The sequence below is a fragment of the Nyctereutes procyonoides genome, unplaced genomic scaffold (genome assembly GCF_905146905.1).
Source record: "Nyctereutes procyonoides isolate TBG_1078 unplaced genomic scaffold, NYPRO_anot_genome, whole genome shotgun sequence".
NCBI classification, from domain to species: Eukaryota; Metazoa; Chordata; class Mammalia; order Carnivora; family Canidae; genus Nyctereutes; species Nyctereutes procyonoides.
The window spans coordinates 7890606-7910778 of NW_026575020.1; the positions used below are offsets into that span (position 1 = coordinate 7890606).

The 20173-nt window shown below is 55.2% G+C and overlaps 1 protein-coding gene across 1 annotated transcript; it reads left to right on the plus strand.

Moving 5' to 3' along the window:
* The first annotated feature begins 4977 nt into the window (after nucleotides 1–4977).
* On the plus strand, nucleotides 4978–10751 carry DLX4 (distal-less homeobox 4). Its single transcript, XM_055338005.1, has 3 exons — nucleotides 4978–5455; nucleotides 8908–9104; nucleotides 9523–10751. Exons 1-3 carry the CDS (start codon nucleotides 5200–5202, stop codon nucleotides 9766–9768), a joined length of 699 nt encoding a protein of 232 aa, XP_055193980.1. The 5' UTR covers nucleotides 4978–5199; the 3' UTR covers nucleotides 9769–10751.
* Nucleotides 10752–20173: the final 9422 nt, after the last annotated feature.

Here is a 20173-nt window from a genome sequence, read left to right on the forward strand (position 1 = left end):
GTTGGCCTCGGGGCCTCCCGCGGGCTCTCCGCGTTCCCGGCATCGGGCGCCGCGTCCCGCGGTCGGTCCGCCCGGCTCGGCGCGGGCTCCTCCCCCAGGCCCGCCCGGTCTCGAGCTGGGGCAGCGGGTCAGAACTCTGGGGCCCCCCGCGCCCCCACCTCGCCGCCTCCGGCCCCCGCGCACCCAGATCCAGCCGCTGGGCCCCCTCGCTACGCAGGGCGGCGCCCCCAACGCACCTTCCAGAACGCCCCAGTTTTCTTTTCGCCCCAGTTTTTGTTAACTGTTTTCTTTTGCGGGGTTGGGGGTGTTGTGGGATGTCCAAGAGTGGTCATAGTTTTGTTTGTTTTAACATAGTTTGGTGACTTCATACATACGTGCCTGTCATTTAAACGTCCCGGTCAATCCCCAAAGAGAAGACTGTTCCTGGAGCGGAGGCTGGCATCGGAAAGAAAAGCTAAGAGGACCCGGAGGGAGTGTGGCTTGGGGACCGAGCAGAAGACTCCTGAATCTTGCTAGCCGAGCACTTCCCACTCTCGAGGGGGCACAGACCCTGAAACCGGCCCTCTCCCCTTCCTCTGGTTGCTTCTCCAGAGTTATCTGGAAAATGATACTGGGGGTGTGTGGGGGTGTGGGGTGGGGGTGGAGCAAGGTCAATCATAGAGAAAGTTCTCCCGGGAGGCTGCAGGTGAACGCAAACCTAAGTGCACGGCCAGACTGGCGGTGACCTCAGTCAGCAGCCTGCAGTCCCGCCAGCGCCGCGCTCATGAACTGATCAATCAGAGAGAAGAAAAGAGACACAATCATTCAAAATTTCGAGACAAGGGGCGCCTGGTTGCCTCAGACGAGGGAGCCAACGACTGTCGATCTCATGATTGTGAGTTCGAGCCCCGAGTTGGGTATGGAGATTATTTTTTTAAGATTTTATTTATTTATTCATGAGAGACAGAGAGAGAGAGAGAGAGAGAGAGAGAGAGAGAGAGAGAGAGAGAAGAGGGAGAAGCAGGCTCCACGCAGGGAGCCCGACACCAGACACGATCCGGGACTCCAGGATCACGTCCCGGGCCGAAGGCAGGCGCTAAACCACTGAGCCACCCAAGGATCCCCTGGAGATTATTTTTAAATAAAGACTATAAAATTTTTTTAAATATTTAAAATAATTTTTTAAAAATCACCTTTTAAAAATTCAAGACCAGTCAAATCGGAGCGTGTGTGGCAAAGTGTGCAGGTCTCTATGAAATGTCCCTTCCCCGGGCCTTGCCAAAGGTGGGGGCTTTACCACTGCACACACGGTGGAGCAGAGAGAGGAATTCTCACCCCCCACCACCCCACCGAATCAAATTATTCTCAAAGTTTCCCCCAAACAGAGATATTACGAAAGCCCTCAATTCAGACTTAAATTCTGCTGAGAGTAGACAAGAGACAACGAAGATTTCGTTTGGAGATGGTGGGTACGATGGAGGGCCAAGGGTGCCGATAATTTGGCACTGGCCACCCAGGGCTAGGAACTGGGGTCCAGTGGAACCTCTATTCCCCTGAGCAGGTCCATGCAAGCCCTGCGCATCCACCGTGTGTTTGGGGTGTTGGATACAAGCATATGAGCCACCGGGGAGGAGCACTAGTTCGGATGGAGTTTCCCCGCTTCGGGGAGAGTCCCTCAAGCAGGGATTGGTCCCACCGCTGAGGGTATTTATTCTGCGTACAGAAACGTTACCGGGCGGGATCGGGTGGGATTGCGTTTTCCTGGGGAACCAAAAAAAGCCTGCAAACCACCATGTACCCTGTAGATCTATCAGGTGGTCGCCCACCCTTGGCTGGCTCTAGAAGTGGGGCACGGTGTCCCCCACTCTGAACCCTGGATCGTTTCCCGGGCCCTCACTCTAGTGCTGGGGCTCTCCAGGCGGGCCCCTTTGGCTAATGGACAGGACCTGCGTGAGAAAGAGCAGAGAGAGCCACTCCTGATTTTTATGACAAGCCAGAGGCTGAGGTATTGGGAGGGCAGGAGAGAGTCCGTTTTGTTTTGCCTGCATGCCTTCCTCCTCCCCCTTTTTCTTGGTTTCATGGTGTTTGGGGGTTTCTATTTCTACAGTTCATTCTAGACCAAATGACAAAGGCTCAAATGTGTTAAATGCAGCTCCCTCAAGTTACCCTTTCTGGATAAAACAAGTCTCAGAGATGGGCAATGGCCAACTGAGGCTACCACAGCCAGTGAGCTGGTGAGCTGGGCTGGAAACCCAGGCCGCAGGCTTCTCCAGCCTGCCCTCTCCCCTCTTCTCAAAGACACCCTTCTCAAGCACAGCTCTTCTAGCCCCCATCCTGGCCCCTTCCACCTTCCCTGCCCCCGCCCCTACTGGTGGGCTGTGATACCTGCTGGAGGTGACCTGTCCGTGAAGAATCTGCTCCAAAGAGACCACAGGATTTCTTCAACAAGTGCCCCAGCCCCACACCCTCCAGCCTGTGGGGAAAAAAAAGCCCTAAAGAGGTAGATATGGACACGCTTCCTCACTTGCCAACTGAGGATCAGAATAGTGCTTACTTCATGAGCTTTTTGTGAAGATGCGCAGGACTTGAATGTTGTGTCCTACCGTTGTACAGAGCTTCAGGAGAAGGGGAGACTCCTCTTTGGGGAGTTCAGGGAAGCCCCGTGAGAGTTTAGGAGACGCTTTCATTATGTGTCTCCTGGCTTTGGAGGATGCCCAAAGTCAACTGCTACAGAGGCCTGCCAGAAAACCTACCCTTGCCCTTTTTATTTTTTTCTAGTTCCAGCACAGAAGAGAATCTGGGTACTTGACCACAGGACAAAGTGTCCTTCTACTCATTCTTTCAGTTTGACCTCAAAAGTACCCCCTTAGTATATAACCTTCCCTGACAGCCAACTCCACTCCAGAGAGAATTCTCTTCCTTTGTTGTGCCCTGAGAAGCCATCTTTGGAACACACCACAGCCCTGTTGTGTAGCTGCCTCCTTCCAGAAGAAAGTGATGATGGTAGACAGAAAGGTTTGGAAGGATATATCCTTGTAAGTTCAGAGCCCCCAGCTCGAAGCTGGCATGGTCAGCCACAGGGTGGCTAGAGTTGGGTAAGAAAGGGGAAAGTGGTCCCATGTGAAAGGAGCATTTCTCCGCGGAGCAAACCCTGCATACCCTGTTGGATGGGAGAGAATAGGTTCTCCAGCCACCCCCCAAAGAGGAGTCTCCAAGGCTTCAAGGGGAGAGCTCAGAGCCAAGTGCTTTCTGGGAAAAACTCATCTCTATCCATTCCAGGGGAGAGTCCAGTTTGAAGCCAATTCACTCATCTGCCCCTGGGGACACCTGACTGGGGGGAATCAGCCACCCTGAACACTCCTTTGATCTTTCTGCCTCTCTGAACCTGGTGACCCTCCAGTGCTTTCTCTTCCTCTTCTAAGTCTCCCTCTTTGTCTTGATCTTTGTCTTCTCCTACTCTCCAATTCTAAGACTGCTGCCTTCACTCTGAGTCCCGATAACAGCAGCAAATATGTGTGTACAAGCATGAGTATGCTCATCCAAGTTGCATACTCAAAGGTGTGTATGTGGGCATGCTGGAAATCTGTGAGGACTGGTGGGTTTAGGGGTGTAGCTGTCTCTCCCCCTACCATGAAGCAACTTACACGTGTGTGGACAGTTACCACTCAGAGGGTGGATACACATGCCTAGATGTTTATGTGCCTGGATGTCGTGTGTTTTTGAGTGTGTACACGGGCAGTTTGCCTTGTTATAGGTATGCGTCTGCGTAAGAGACAAGTATCCTGCTATCCTGCTTTTTTTTTTTCTTCAGGGATTGTGCTATTTATCTTTGGGTATCTAGGTGTGCTTTACATCACAGCCTATATTCCGTATTTGCAGATCCATTAATGGACCTTTCTGTTCATGCTGGGATGCTAACGTGAACACCGGTGCAGACGCCTCTGTCTGTATACATGTTGTGTTTGAATGGAGTCTTGTGTAGTTGTGTACCTGTGGCCACAGATACTCGTCTACGTGGACACCTGCCCGTCAAGGCCTCGGGTGCTAAAGTCTAGAGGCAGGTCCCGCACCGACTGGAGTATAGACAGGGCCACCAAGCCAGCCGCCGCGTTCCCTGCGCCCTCGGAGGGAGTCATCCAACCGGACTCGCCTCCTACTCTCGGATCGCGTCCCGGTTCCTGCAAGACTTCTGCCTCCCGCGGCGGCGCGGGGAAAGGCGGGGCGGGGTCGCGCGGGGCAAAGCCAGGACGGCGGGTCCCGCCAGCGGCCTCGGGGGCCTGCGGGAGCCGCAGCGGGGCCCCCGCCGGAAGCGGAAGCCGGGGGGGGGCGGGGCGGCGGAGGTCGCGGCGTGTCAGGCCCGGGGCGCCCCGCGGGGGCGTGTGCGCCGCGCGCGCGCGAGGCCGGCCGGCACCTTCCCCGACCCGGCGTCTGTTTACCAACAAACGGCAGGCGCTCTGCAGCGACGCACTCCGACCTGCTGAATAAGCTGCCCGCGCGGGCGGCCGGGCTCGATTCCCCCGCGAGGCGACGGCGGCGGGACGAGAAGCCCCGCGCAGCTCCCCGACAGCTGGGGAGCGCGCCTGCCGGTGCCCGGGGCCCCCACGCCGCACCCCGCCTCCCCGGCAGCCGCCGCGCCTCGGCCACGGCCCTGCCGCCTTCCCTGGGCTGCCCCTGCCCCGCCGGCTCCCTCGCGTTTCTGCCGTTGAGACCCAGGTCCCCAGACTGCTCCCATCGCCCTGACCCCCCAGCGCCCCTGCCGGAGAAGCCCCCGGCGTAGCTGGGCCGCGAGCGTGTCACCGCCCCTCCGACCTCTCGGTTCTGAAGGTCCCTACCGCGGGCTGCCCCGGGGGGCGGGCCCCGCTCCAGCCCCCGTGAGGTCACCGTGCGCCGCAGCCAATCCGCGGTGTCTGGGTGGGCGGTGCCCGCGTCAGGTCCCGGGAACCGAACCCGAGAGCGAGGCGAGGGGGGCCCCATGGATTTAGGGGGGAGGGGTAAAGCCCTGGGGGGCACCCCTTCGGAACCCCTTTCTCAGGCGCGCGCTCTCCGCTGGAAGAGGCGCAGAGAGACACTTTCCGGGCAATTTTAAGTGTGCGGGAGGCTGGCTGGGGGGCTCCTCCGGTCCCAACGCCCGAGGCTCGGAAAAGAGAGTTGGCGGAGGGAGCGGACTACGTGCCGGGCCATGGCCTAGGCCCTTCGGCCCCGGCCCCGGCCCCGGCCGCAATGACCTCTTTGCCCTGCCCCCTCCCTGGCCGGGACGCCTCCAAAGCCATCTTCCCGGACATCGCCCCTGTCCCATCGGTAGTGGCTACCTACCCGCTTGGCCTGTCCCCCGCAAACGCAGTTGCCTCCGATTTGCCCTACTCTGGGCCTTATGGCCACCTCCTGCCCTACTCCTACACCGCGCCGGCGACCCCGGGAGACTCCTACCTGCCCTGCCAGCAACCGGCGGCGCCCTCTCAGCAGGAGCCCAAGGCAGGTAAGTCCGGCCGCCGCGGCTCTTCTCACCTCTGGGGTCCTGATCCTGTGCGTCCCTAAACTTCGCCCTCGCCTGGTTGGGCGCAGCTAGCGGGATTCAGACCTTACTCAGATTCCACAGGATCTGGGGGTGGGGGGAGGGCGAAGGGATGGGGCGGGAGACGGGGGGAGGGGCGGGGGCGAGTTGATCTAGGTCTCCTTTCAAGACCGACCTGGTTTCGATTTGCAGTTGTGCGAAGCCTGAAGCCTGGAGCAGCGGGGTTGTGTGTACCTAGGGGTAACGGAAAACTGAAACAATCCAGATGTGGGTGCGGGTGTCTAGCCCCTGCCCCAGGATTCTTTACGTACTCTCCTTCCCTTCCCCAAGTCGCCCCTCTGCCTTTGTCATGTCTTAGAAAGCAGCGCCCAAGCCAAAGCCAGACAAATGAAGTTAGGTCCCAGCTGGGGGACAGTGGAAGTGGGGGCTTTGGGGGGCCCCTCCCCCTTGCCCTTGGCTAGGGCCTGAATGTGTCTGATAGAGAGGAAGCTGGCCTGGCAAAATCTCGGGTTAGGACCCCACCACTCATTGTTCTAAGCAAGTAGTCACAGGTGGGTCAGGTAGTCTCTAGCAGGTCCTGACTACTCTAGCCTTGCTGCTGAAGGAGCAGACCATTCTGGGCATATCCACCCCTTGGCTTTGTGGAGGGAGGCCATAGGCTCCAGTTATGGTTGTCTGGAGCAACTCTGAGCCCCTGAGAAAGTGCTCACTGGAAGGCCTCAGAAAGGCCAAGGAGCCAGGCCATCTTCCTGGGCCTGGGCCTGGGCCTGGGCCTGGGCCTGGTCTGGGCAGAGTGCCTGCAACACTATACATACCCATCCGGACTAGCTGCAGATTAGACCTCACATCTCCTGCCTTCCCTGCCCCCACTAATGGCCCCCACAATTGTCTTTAGCACAGGCTCCTCCAAGGATGCACATCCACGGGGTGCCTTCAGGAGAGTCGGCCTGGACCAAGACATCTCTCTCTTACTCCAACATATGAGCTCACAGACCATCAGAGCCAAAAGTGACCCCAAAGATTTGGGAATTCAACCTCCTTGATGTATAGATGGCCAAACTGAGGCCCAAAGAAAGGGTGTGTGTGCCTGTTTTGCAGGCACTTGGCCCTTGCAAATTGATCTTTACTGCCTGAGGCCAGAAAAGAGGATTTTAGGGAATTTCCTCAGATCCCCCAAAGTTAACTGCCTTCTGTGCCAGAACTGGAGCTGCCTCTCCCAAACTTCTGGGTCTGTCCTCTTTAGAGGAGGAGTGGTTGGGAGAAGAGGTTTGTGTGTATTTGTTTGTTTGTTTTTGTTTTTTTTTTTTATACAAACGATCTAGTTCCTACAAATGGTGGAATCCCTTAGACTCTCCCCTTTAGTGTATGGGACATTTGTGTGTACATGTGTGTCGAGGGGTGGTCATAAGATAGCTTTGTCCTTCAGAGAACTATTTATAGGGTCAGTATTTTCATTCCCATTCTCCACACTCCTAGCCTTCCCTCTGCTGGGTCTAAGGACAGAAGAGTGGAGAGTTTCTTTTCTTTACAGAATTTCCCCGGATCCAACGAAAACCATACATGTTCTTAATCTAGATGGTTAGCATTTTCCTCCTGAAACTGGTGGATTTGCCCCTTGTAGATTGAATGATTGGGAGTTGAGAGAGGGCTTGAGTCCTCCTTTTTGCCCCCACTCCATGTCCACTCCTGCCTCTGAGAGGTTTGGCTCCGAGTGAGCTGTGCCACCATCCCTCGGAGCCCGCGGGTGCGGCGGCGGTGGCTCCTGGAGGGAGGCCTCCGGGCTGCATAACCGCGACCAGGGCATATCCCTTCGCGACTTGCCGCAGGAGGTGTGGAGAAAGGCGGCTGTCGAGGAGGGAACTCGGAGGGGCGTCCCCCGGGAGAGTTAGGGCGCCCAGGGCTGGGGGAGTTCAGTAGCCGCGGCTGCCTCCCGGTGCGGCGTCCCCACCGGAGCCGCGCGCTCCACGCAGCCGGACAAGCGCGGGTGGTCGGTTGCTGGGCGGCCAGCCTGGGGCTGCGAGCGCTAGGGTCGAAGCAGGGGAGGCCGGACAGGCGCGGGCGGGAGCGGAAACCCAACGGTTTTTCTGGGAATTGACCGAGGTGGGGGTCGAGGGGGGTGGATCTGAGAAGTCAGCAGCGCCCGGGGCTACCGGGGAGGGATGCGGGGGAGGTGAAGGCAACTGGTCACCGCGTCCGGGCCCAGGGCAGAGAACCACACGTCTGGGGGAGCACGACCGGAGGGAGGGGCAGGGTGAGGGTGCGGGAAGCTGGCGGACGCCAGCTGCGTCTGGGCACCGGAGCCAAGAGCAGTCTCAGCTGGGACAGCCCGGCAGACCTGCGTGGAAAGCTGCAGATGTGGCCCGAAGCCCCGAGGCGTTTCGGCCACTTGGTCCTCCCAGCTCTATCACACGAATGGAATGATCCCGGGGTGTCCCCACCTACTGGTACAGGTTGGGGCTGCTCCCTCGGGAAAAGGAGGACCCTTCACCCTGCACCCGCCGCATTCTAGGGCCACTGTTCCCCCATTGAGATTCCTAGAGTGGCTGGGCCTGGGGACAAGAGGTGACCAGACCGCAAGGCAGCGCGATCCTGGGGCGACCCTACGGCCTGCGCTGCCCGGCGCTGTGCGCTTTCCGAACCCGGGCCACCTTCCCGCGAGCGGTTAACCCCACTGTGAGTGTGGCGGGATGCGGGAGGGGGCCGCCTCAGTCCCACCTGGCTTCTAAGGTCCCCCCAGCTGGCCTTGGGGGAGGGCAGAGCTGGTCACATTCCCTGTAGGGTGTGCCTCGGGAGAGGGGCTGCGCCCTGCAATAGGGGATGGCAAACCCTGGGGGCCCTTTCCGCACTCCGATGGCTGGGAGTGGTGGTGGGGACGGGCCGGTGCTCACCCGGCTTTCAAGGCCCGCTTGGCCGGGCCCCTCTGACCCACCCCTCCTCTCTGAGCCGGGAGGCTGCCACGCAAACACTGTCTCGGGCCTCTGAGCCTTGCTCTGTAGTTCCCTCCGCCTGGAATGCCCTGCCCCCTTCAGCTCCAGGCCTCAGCCCAGTCCTCTACCGGGCCTTTCGGCCCCGCCCCACCCCAAACTGGCGCCACCGCACCCGCCTGAACTCTGACCTCCCGCCCCTGGCGCCACCTGTACCCTAGCTTCAGCCCTTGGCGCTCTCTTCCTAGGGTCACAGGACCCGTAAGAGTGGGAGTTCCCTGAGGGCAAGAACCGCTTCTTGTGCCACCTGGCGCACAGGGGGCCATGGGGTCAGAAGGGGGCGTGGAGCGGAAGGTAGAGCGGGCCGAGCCCCGCACCTGAGCTGCTGGCCCAACCGAGGCCTTCATGCAAACGAGATGCAAATAAGCTCCTGAAGCTGCGCGTCCGGCCCTCTCACCTTCCCGCACGAACCGCCTGGTGCTTGCCCCCCAGACTCGGAGAAGCCGCCGTTGTCCCCGGAGCCCTCGGAGCAGCGCCCGCAGGCCCCGACCAAGAAGCTCCGCAAGCCGAGGACTATCTATTCGAGCCTGCAGCTGCAGCACCTGAACCAGCGTTTCCAGCACACGCAGTACCTGGCGCTGCCCGAGAGGGCCCAGCTGGCCGCGCAGCTCGGCCTCACCCAGACCCAGGTGAGGCGGGTCCAACCTTCCTGCAGCTGGCCTGCTCCAGAAATGTCCTCTGGGAACTCAGTCCCCTCCCCGGGGAGGGGGGGGGGAAGCCCCCAGGGGTCTCCTAGCCCGTTGTCGCTGTTCTCCAGGTGTGTTAAGAGCCCGCCCTCGGTAAGTGTTGGGGGAATGTGTTAAAATGTGTTGTGGGGAGGGGCAGATGCAGGTAGAGGAGGGCACCCAGACCGGGAGAACTGGATAGAGCTCAGGGGCAGGACTCCCGCCACTTCAAGGACTCTGGAGGACTGCAGCATTGTCTCTGCTGGGCTCCCAGGACTGCACCCACCCGCCACAGCTGCAGTTAGGTCCGTTTCCCTGGCTCACCCCCTCACACACACATACTCCTCCTCATCTTCCCTTCTTTTCCCTTTTCTCACCAAAGGTAAAGATCTGGTTTCAAAATAAACGTTCCAAATACAAGAAGCTCCTGAAGCAGAACTCTGGAGGACAGGAAGGGGACTTCCCTGGGAGACCCCCATCCTTATCTCCCTGCTCCCCACCCCTTCCATCCCTCTGGGATCTGCCCAAGGCAGGGGCTCTGCCCACCGGTGGTGGCTACAGCAACAGCTTTGGAGCCTGGTACCAGCATCACTCCCCAGATGTCCTGGCTCCTCCTCAGATGATGTGAGTCCCAGGAAGGGTGGGTCAGGGGGGAACCCCTGTCCTCCACAAAACCCAAGACCCAGCACATTTGCACCCTTTCTGGTCCGGGAGGAAACTAGCTCCAGATGGATTTTCTCAAGAGCAAGAGGAGTTGGAGAAGGACAAGAATGGGGAGGAGTCCTGTCTCCCTTGCCTTGTAACCCAAACACCCTACCTAATCAAGAACTTTGGTCTGAAGCACCGCCCCCCACCAATACTGTGGACTGGACACCTTCCTTCCAGCTGATCAGAGGCTCTGGAGGGAGAGTCACTGGCTGAAGCTCAGACTCCTCCCAGGACCCTTAGTCTTCCCAATGCTTCTTTGGACTGCAGTCTACCACTGCCTGGAGGCAAAAAAAAAACGAGAAACACTTGAGTATTTGTTCCTCTCCGTGTGCCTTGGGCCTCTCCCAAGGCACACGGAGCAAAAGCAGAAGCGAAGTGGGCATCCAGAGTCTTCATACTGAGCACCATCAGGTCTCTCCCCTCCCCCACCGAGTTTTCCTGGAGGTGGGCACATGACCCCCGTGACTGATACACCTCCTCACCATCTTGTGAGCTAGAAGAGATGCTGAAAAGGTGGAGTTTGTGGATCTATGGGTAATTTTTGCTCTTCTAAAAAAAAAGCCTTTTTCTCATGTCTATTCAGTTTTGGTAGATAACAGATCCAATTATCTTTATAATTCAACGGGTATTTATTAAGAGCCTGTCCTCTCCTTTCCCAACCCTTAGTACCTAACAACCCCATATGCACACCCTCTTGTGAACCCAGTAGGGTAACATTTTGGGGAGAATGGGGGACAACTGACTCTCTGGATGAGTGTAAGTAGAGACACCCCTTAGGGAGGGTGGGCTGGCAGTTCAGCTCCTCACAGTTGCCTCTGTCCAAAGGAACTGCTCCTATTTATAACCCATTTAGTGTTCCCCACACTGTGAGCTTTCAGAGATTAAACCTGTACAAAAACCTGGGCCCTGGCTGTGAAGTATGTTTGTTTTCTGACTTCTCGGGGTGGGGATTGGTTGCTCATTGCCCTCTTGTCTCCCATCTGACTCTTCCAGCACCAAGCTAAAGGACTGGATGTCAGTTTTGCCTCTTCCACTAACTAGCTCCTTGGTTGTAGTTCTGGAATGTTCTAATGATCATTTTCATACACTCCAGTGTGAAACTGAAAGATGCTAATATTGCAAAGTCTGAGTGGTCCTCACCTGCAAATTCTGTCCTGGCCCAGTTCTGGAGGGAGCCAGGGACAGGAATCCTCTGGGCTCTGTCTCAGTCCCCACTCACCTGGAGAGAGGATAAGCCCACTGAGCCAGTCCAGTCCTCCCAGTGTGCTCCATGGGCAGAAGAGTCCCCAGCCCACCGAGGGGGAGGAGAAGAAAATCCCAGAAGGAGCTGGACTTCTCCTCCATCCAACAAACAAGTGTGAAGCTTCTGCTCTGTGTTAGATCCTGTAGATACCAGGTGGCTGAGGCACAGGGGAGCCAGACAAAATAACCAGCCCCTTGTGTGGTAAGTGCCAGGTTAAAGAAAGTAGTGCTGGCATGGTCAGGGGCTCTACCTCAGCCTGGACCCCACAGTAGATTTGTGGCCTCCACACCCCCATCACACACACAGCACCCAGTGGCAGAGAGGTGGCCGAGAATAGGGCTGTGAATGATTCAGGGAATCCAGCCCAGCCCAAGGGATTGGGGGAGGGGCCTCCAATTCCAGGCAGAATGGTCCAAGTCTTCCCCTTTACTGCCTAAACCTATTCCAACTGTGGGCTGCTTGCATTAGAAAAGTCCACCCACGTGATCCTGGAGACCTGGGATGGAGTCCCACGAGTCCCACGGTCGGGCTCCCTGCATGGAGCCTGCTTCTCCCTTTGCCTGTGTCTCTGCCTCTCTCTCTCTGTGTCTCTAATGAATAAATAAATAAAATCTAAAAGAAAAGAAAAGAAAAGCCCACCTAGGCACTCTGAGCCAACTCCTCTGGCCAGAGAGAGGCCCAAGTTGGAGTCTCTGTAGGGTAGAGGGGGTACAAAAGTCAGTGGAACTCCTACCCCAGGAGGCCTGCAATCAGCCCCTCCTAGGCCCCTCCAGCGTCAGTGGTCACCACCACTCACCAGAACACACCTGGAGGGTTATCCTGAAGATGGCAAAATACAAGAAGTGCGTGAAGCCAAGATCAGAGAACAGAGGAATGATGGTGCCAAGAAGGGAACCGCCCCTTCTTCCTCCTGGGCTCCCCGTGCCCCTAGCCCACAGCTCTGCAGGTTCACAGGCCCCAGCCCCGGGTCCCTCCCCTGGGTCTTCTCTGAGGCCACAGGCCCTCAGGGAGGCTGTTCCTCCCACTGCAGGTTGCGCTCCTCTTTCCACAGACCCAAGATAAGATCTACCGCCCCATCTCGGAAAGCCTCCAAAGGCGAGATTAATTGGACAGCCCAACACGAGTCGCATCGTTAAAACAACAGCCCAGGTTGTAAAGTTAAGTAGCAGAAGGAGTGTAATTACTCTCCCAGCCAGAGGCCAGCTGCCCCCTTCCCTACCACCATCCACCTGACCTTTCCAGGGGAAACGAGGGAGTCCTTTTCACTTGGGAGTTGGCCTTACCTCCCTGGGCTCCTGGGTGGGGATGGGCTTGAAGGCGGGGGGGGGGTGGGGGGGGGGGTGGGGGGGGGAGGGTGTGCCCCATTCACCTCCCTCAAGCCCTCTGAGCTATAGAAGCTTCATGGTGGTTTCCCATGAAGACTCTCCTCTGGGAAAATTGGGTCAATAACGAAGCAGGGGGCCAAACTCAGTGGTTGAGAATAGTGGTTTGAGCCTCCAGAGTCCAGCTCTGCTGTGTGACTTTTGGCGAGTTACCTAACCCCTCTCTGAACCTGGTTTTCCTCCACACTAAGTTGGGAATGCTAATAGGACCTGCCTTGCAGTATAGCTGTGATGATGAGGTGAGATAGTGCTTGTAACATGCTTGACATGGTGCCTGGAACATAGTACGCGCTTCACAAATGGCATTTATGACTGTGGTGTGATTATTGGGGAGTAGGGGTCATGGCCAGGGTGAGTTCATACTGCTACTGCCATCCATTCACCTCTCACCTCTCACCTCTCTGCCACCACCCCCACCTCAGGGTAGGGAGGAGGAACGGGCTCTGAGACCTACATGCATTCCTTGTTTGTTTGTTATTTAAGATTTTATTTATTTAATCATGAAAGACAGAGGCAGAGACACAAGCAGAGAGAGAAGCAGGCTCCATGCAGGGAGCCTGATGTGGGACCCTGGGATCATGCCCCGGGGCATGAAGGCAGGCACTTAACCACTGAGCCACCTAGGTGTCTCTTTTTTTTTTTAATAAATTAATTTTTTATTGGTGTTCAATTTACCAACATACAGAATAACACCCAGTGCTCATCCCGTCAAGTGTCCCCCTCAGTGCCCGTCACCCACTCACCCCCACCCCCCCAGCTAGGTGTCTCAATTCCTTGTCACCACCACTTGAAAGCAGGGCACAGGCTAGGTCCTAAGTGCAGAAAGGCATCTAGAATCCGCAGAGACCAGAGGATGGGAATAGGGAAGCCAGAGCACACTCTCTCACCTACAAGGGTCTCAACCACGGGAAAAGCTGACTTGGGGCTTCCCTCCCCTCTCCCCATATGCTATTTTAAGACAGCCCCCCATCCTCTCCCCCAACAAAATGAGATTCAATTAATTCAATTAAAGCAATTTTGGGAGCAGCTCCTGAAGGTTTTCAATGTGAGATAATTACAAGTAATTTGCTGCCATGAAGAGGAAAAGGGTGCACGGGGGTCTGGGGGGGAAGGAGGGAGCCCCTCCCCACCAAACACACACAGATCTAGAGGGATTCCACACTGCAATCTTAAATGCCCTCCCATTGGCCAAATTACTTGCAGGTGGGAAGTGGGAGAAGGCAGTGGTGGGAGGGGGCTGGGAAGACACGGGAGTGACAGACCAACCCTCCCCCAGCCCCAAATCTGCTGTGCAAGGTGGGGGTGGGGAGCCGGTCCTTCCCGACAAAATGTCCGCAGAGCCCGAGCAGCTGATTACTCAGCTCCAAACCTCATTTGAGTTTGGATGCCTGAACTTGCCTCTGGGATTGGATCCAGAGTCAATGGAATGTTATCCGTGTGGCTACGGCCTGTGTAGACGGGGTCTTGGAGATGCAGGACTTCCGCAGAAAGTGTAAGGGATGTGGGTAGAGAGGGGAAAGGCCAGAGGAGGCCACACTGACTTCTTGCTTCCCAGGAGGTGATGATGTACCCACTCTCCCTCCTCCCCCATCAGATGCTTGCTAGTTCTCCTAGAGTCTCAGCTCAATTCTTTCCATTGTTGTGGTGGCAAATCTCCTCTCAGTTTTCTGTCCCCAGGGCCATGGATGCCTCTTCCTTCAGAAAAGCATCCTGCAGGTGCTTCCCACCCCATTCACCTGGATAACCCTTTCCTTGCCAGGACTCCTATGGCCTAGAAAGGGGATGGGGTGGAGGGACTAGAGGTGGAAGGGAGGAGCAGGGAGCCGAGAGAGAGGGGAGGAGGGGGGCTTCAGGCCTCTGCAAAGACCCTTCTGAACCCTGCCCACAGACAACTGGTTTTCAAGGGACTAGGGTCCCCCTCTTACCTGAAGCCCCTATTCCAGGAAGTGAGTAATGTTTTAGCAGTTAATAGCGGAAAAGAAAAATTCGCTGACCCCCAAAGTCTTTCTCTTTCCCGCCTCCCCTTCTCTGTCCTATCTTTCCTTGCTTTTCTCATCCCAAGGAGGGGTAAGAGGAGGGCCTCCAGCTCCAGTTTCTCTCTACTCCAGCCCCTGCCCAATCCCTTCTCTGAGAAGCCTGGCTGTTGGACCCTGGGGGAGCCATTGAGTCCCACCCCCACCCCCAGGGTGACCACTGTCTCTTCCTTTCCAAGATGAAAAGGCCTAGAGTTCAAAAAGTCATGGCCTCTCCAAGCCATCCACTTCCCTCTTTCCTGGCCAGCTCAGATGGGTTCAGGGGAGATTTTTTTTTTTTTTTAATTTATGATAGTCACACACACACAGAGAGAGAGAGAGACAGACATAGGCAGAGGGAGAAGCAGGCTCCATGCACCGGGAGCCCGACGTGGGATTCCATCCCGGGTCTCCAGGATCGCGCAGGATCGTGCAGGATCGCCCCCTGGGCCAAAGGCAGGCACTAAACCGCCGCGCCACCCAGGGATCCCCTTCAGGGGAGATTAAAGACCCTTCTATCCCCATTCTCAAAATGCAAAAGCCCGAGACCATGCACAGAGACAGCAGACGTGGGGACCCCCAGTACGGGGACTTCACCAGTGCACACCTATTTCCACTGAAGAAGGTGCACGCACAGGTGGGCAGACTTACCATTGCACATGGGTAGTTGGCAGATCTGCACAGAGACATGCACGAGTGCATGTGCACGAGGCCTTGCTGTGGTCATATCTGGACACGGACGCTCACAGGTGACATATTCACAGCAAGAAGTATGACACACAGGGTGAGCTGAGGAGAGGCCTGGGGGCTTAAACATATTAAGCACATGCAGAAACAGAAACGTACACAGAAACACACAGACTAGCTTCCTGGGGTGTGAGTGTGTGTGGAGTGGGGACAGCTCTCTCTCTCTCTCTCTTCTCTCTCTCTGTCTCTGTCTCTCTCTCTCTCTCCTCCCACTCTCCTCTCATTCTGGCCTGTTTTCCTAGCTCTCTGTCTCCTATTTCGAGGGAGTATTTCCCTGGTGAGCAGTTGGGGAGGGAGACTGAATGGCCACAGAAACCCAGTAATTTTATTATGACTTTATTTTCTTTGTTCCCTGAAGCCTTGGCTCCTTCCTTCCCTGAGCTCTAGCAAGAGCCCCTGCACTAGCCCTTCCTGGCACATCCACGGCTCCCAGACATGGCCATCAACTCCAGCCAAGGCCCCGGAGCCCAAAGACATCCTCTCTGATATATCCCCACCAGATGCCCCCCACTTGGGAGAGTGAGTCCCCAGGGAGGAAGGGTGATCACAGGGTGATGAGGGAAGTGCTGTTCTGTCCCTGCTTGCTGTGACCTTGGGCAAGTGACCTACCCTCTCAAAGCCCAGATAATTTCTCTTGCCAAATCCTGTGTGTGTGTGTGCATGTGTGCGCATGTGTATAGTGGTTGAAATGTGTCCACCGCCGCTTTCCGCGCCAGTCTGGAGCTTTGTAAGGCAGAGCCTGTCTCCCATCAGACTGGAGGCTCCTGGGTACAGGGCTTTGCTTCCCTCATCAGAATAGACGCATTCAGCATTTCTTGCCAACCCCATAGCTTGATGACTCTAAGGTACTCAACCCCATTGGCATCCTGGGGGGACATGTCTGGCCAGCCCGGGAAGGGAAAGGAGTTGGCCCCAGGCTTCCTCCAAACATCAAGGATTCTGATTCAACGCCTCACAGTGCCAGGCCTTCAGCTTCTCTGGCCCCAAAAATGGAGAGATGACTTCATTTCCAGGGGAGGGTGCCACTCTCTATGGAATATATGTGGAATATATTCCTCTCAGCCACATCTGAGCCATCCCCCTTTAGAGTTCAGTTGAATTTCGGGTCAGATGGAAGAAAGACCCTTTGGCTAGCATGAGGAATTCCACTCTGGCCTGTGGCCCCCACTCTTATCCTCCCCACTTCAAGCTAATGAAGAACATACAGGCCGAATCATGAGGCCAGGAGCATGGCATCATATTATTCAGTTGAGATCATGAGGCACTTTGGGGGGCATCATTCTTTCCCCCTCTGCTCAGGAATCCCCTCAACTTAGAAGCCCACTCCCATCATCACCTTCCCTGTCCTGTTTTGCCTGACCACTTGGGACTCCTCCCTCAGACTGGGTTGCCAGAGAACAGGGCACTGTCCTACCCTCTCAGACTGGGGGCTCCCCCACTCCATGGTTCCTTCCTCTGCCTGACCACCCCTCTCCTAACCCTCTTTTGGGGTGGAGGGCCTCAGTGTATGGGGTTGGACTGAGGTCTGACTATAGATGAGGGCATGTGATGCCTGTCCAGGTCCCACGCTTCCCACTGCCCACCATGCTGACTGCTGTGCCACTAGTCCACTGCTCTAGGGCTGAACTCAGCGGTTGCTTTCTCTGTCTCTGCAAGCTGGGGCCTGCTGCAAACTCCTCCTCCCAGCCCTGGAGCCACCAGGAATTCTTTGCTCCAACAGATCCTGAGGGAAGCCAGACTGCAGGAGGCTCCTGACATGCCTCTGCTGGGCTCCTGTCACATTCCCCAAGCCCAGGGGGATCAGCTGGATCCACCAATTGTGACCTCCTCAAGTCCTCTTGCCTCCTTTTCTGAAGCCTGAGTCTGCCCTAGGACTCATCCCTGGCTTTGGATCCCTCCCACTCCCAGCCCCTTGGCAGGCCCATCTGTGCAATAAGAATTATTTCTCCTGGCTCCTTGAAAAATAAAATTTGTCTCCTTTGGGGAGACTTCGTGGAGTCTCTGGAATGCAGACACATAGCTCAAAGGCCTTGGGCCAGTCACTTTACCTTCCCGGGTCTTCATTTCCTCACTGATGGGGTGGGGATAATGATCAAAATATCTCAGAAGGTCATGGAGACAGAAAGTGTCTCCTTGGTACGTTGTGAAATATACCAAGTATGCCAGGGGATACGCTGACTTATCTCTTCACCGGCCATACAAATTTGGTGCCCAAAGTATCCCTCTTCCCCCACCCACCTAAATTCTCCCCTGCTTACCAGCTTACCATGTAATGGTGAAGAGGACAGTTCTATCTCCAGGAATATAACATAATAAAGAGCAATGCCTGAGTTCAAATCCAACTCTGAACTTGGGTCAAGTTTCCTAACCTCTCTGTACCTCACCTTCTTCAACTGGAAAATTAAGATAATGATAGCACGGTCTTCACAGAGTTGCGGTGGGGACTACATGAATGAAAACACAAATGGTACTAGGGGGATCCCTGGGTGGTGCAGCGGTTTGGCGCCTGCCTTTGGCTCAGGGCGCGATCCTGGAGACCCGGGATCGAATCCCATATCGGGCTCCCGGTGCATGGAGCCTGCTTCTGCCTCTGCCTGTGTCTCTGCCTCTCTCTCTCTCTGTGTGACTATCATAAATAAATAAATTAAAAAAAATTTAAAAAAAAACAAATGGTACTAGGATAGAGTAAGGATTCAGCAAGGATTAATTATCATCACTATCACTGACCACCAAGCAAGAAACACTTTCTCTGTCCATAAGAGATCTTGCCCAAGCACCCCTGCTCCTCTGTTGCTCTCGACCTGTGAGCAGAACTCTAGTCTGGTTGTCTTCCCCAGAAACCCAGCAACATGAGTGGTGGGCTGCATCAAAGCTGCTTTGAGAAGAGGGAAGGAAGTTGTACAGGAGACTGACTACAGGATGAGGGTATCTGACTGTGTTCCCAGGACAGCAGGTACCTGAAGAGGTGAGACCATCCAGCAGGTGCTTGGCTCAGAGCTAATGCAGAGGCACATGGGGCCCCTGACTTCTGCATTCATGAAAGGCTACCCCTCCTATTATTCTGGAATTCCTTCTACTAAGTTAAGAAGCAGAGGTCAAACCATTCCTTTTTTACTGATATTTGATTGTACACCTAGAAAACTCAAGAGACTCTAGGGAAAGAAAAAATCAGAATTAAGAAAATTTTGGTAGAGGGGTGCCTGGGTGGCTCAGTGGTTGAGCCTCTGCCTTTGGCTCAGGTCATTATCCTGGAGTCCTGGGATTGAGTCCTACATCCAGCTCCCCACAGGGAGCCCGCTTCTTCCTCTGCCTGTGTCACTGCCTCTCTCTTTCTCTGTGTCTCTCATGAATAAATAAATAAAATCTTAAGAAAAAAAGAGAAAATTTTGGTAGAGTGACTGGATACAAGATATATATAAGACATCAGTAGCTGGGACACCTGGGTGGCTCAGCAGTCGGGCGTCTGCCTTTGGCCCAGGGCCTGATCCCGGGATGCTGGATCGAGTCCCACATCAGGCTCCATGTGGGAAGCCTGCTTCTCCCTCTGCCTATGTCTCTGCCTCTCTCTCTGTGTGTCTCTCATGAATAAATAAATAAAATCTTTTTTTTTAAAAAAAAAGACATCAGTAGCTGTCTCTCACAATAAATAAGGGAAAATTCTCCTGTTATAATGTAAATACAAAATAATACAGTACTGTAAGTATATAGGTGTGGAGAGCAGCTGATTCCTAACTGAAAAATATTAACCCCTGCCCTCTTCTCTTCTGTTGGCACTAAAGACCAACACATGGCTCTGTCCTCGGTGGCTGTCCTTCCATTATATCTGAGGCATGACAGACTTAGATCAGAATGGAGAAAGCAATTTCCCAGTAGAAGGAGGAATTCTGGGGCACCTGGGTGGCTCAGTGGTTGAGTGTCTGCTTTTGGCCCAGGGCATGATCCTGGGGCCCTGGAATCGAGTCCCTCATTGGGCTCCCTACAGGGAGCCTACTTCTCCCTCTGCCTATGTCTCTGGCTCTCTCTCTGTGTCTCTCATGAATACATAAATAGAATCCTAAAAAAAAAAAAAAAAAAAAAAAAAAGGAGGAATTCCCAGTATGAGAGCTCTGCCCCACTCAGAGGAGGAAGGGTCAACTTTGGGCCCACTGAGGGTGCTTAGAACTCTCTAGGCCAAGTGAGGAGTGTCCTACATGTACACAGGCTGCTTTCATTGAAAACTAATAATATAGTTTGTTGAGCTCCCATCACAGTGCCATGCTATGTGCTAAGCCCTTTATATGTATAATCGCATTTCCTCAGCAGCCCTGTAAGATAGGTATGATTAGCTCCATTTTATAGATAAAGGAAAGGGAGGCTCAGAGGGCAGGTGACTTACCTGAGGTTACACAGGTAGTAAGTGTCAAAACCAGGGTTTGAGCTCAGGAGTGCGCATACATGTGCCTGTTTGGACCTGTGTGTCCTAGTCTACGGAATGACAATCCCGGTGTCCCTAAGGGCACAAAGCCAGTCTGATAACAAGGGGAAAGGTTGAGCCTGACCCCCTCTATACTCCTCTCCACCTCATTATTGGAGGCCTTGAGGATGGTAAGAGGCCCACAGATCAGGGAATCAGAAGGCTGGACCCTGCTTCAAATTCATTGAGTGACTTTAGGGGAAACTACTGAAACTCTCTGAGCCCCAGTGATCTTACTTGTGAAATGGAACAAAAAGTACACTAACTTTTCCACGCAGTCGAGAAGATCAGATGAGACAATACCCATGAAAGCTCCTGGCAAAGGGTTGGTGCACAGTAGGTATTCTCAGCATCCTCCCTGCCTAGATCTTTCGAGGATCTGAGTCTGTGCTTGGAAGCAATTTTCTCTTGGTCTATTTCCTTACCAGACTCCTACTGTCTCTGGCCTCCTGTTTTTCTCAGCTTCCTCCCTACCCTCCCTTAGCTGA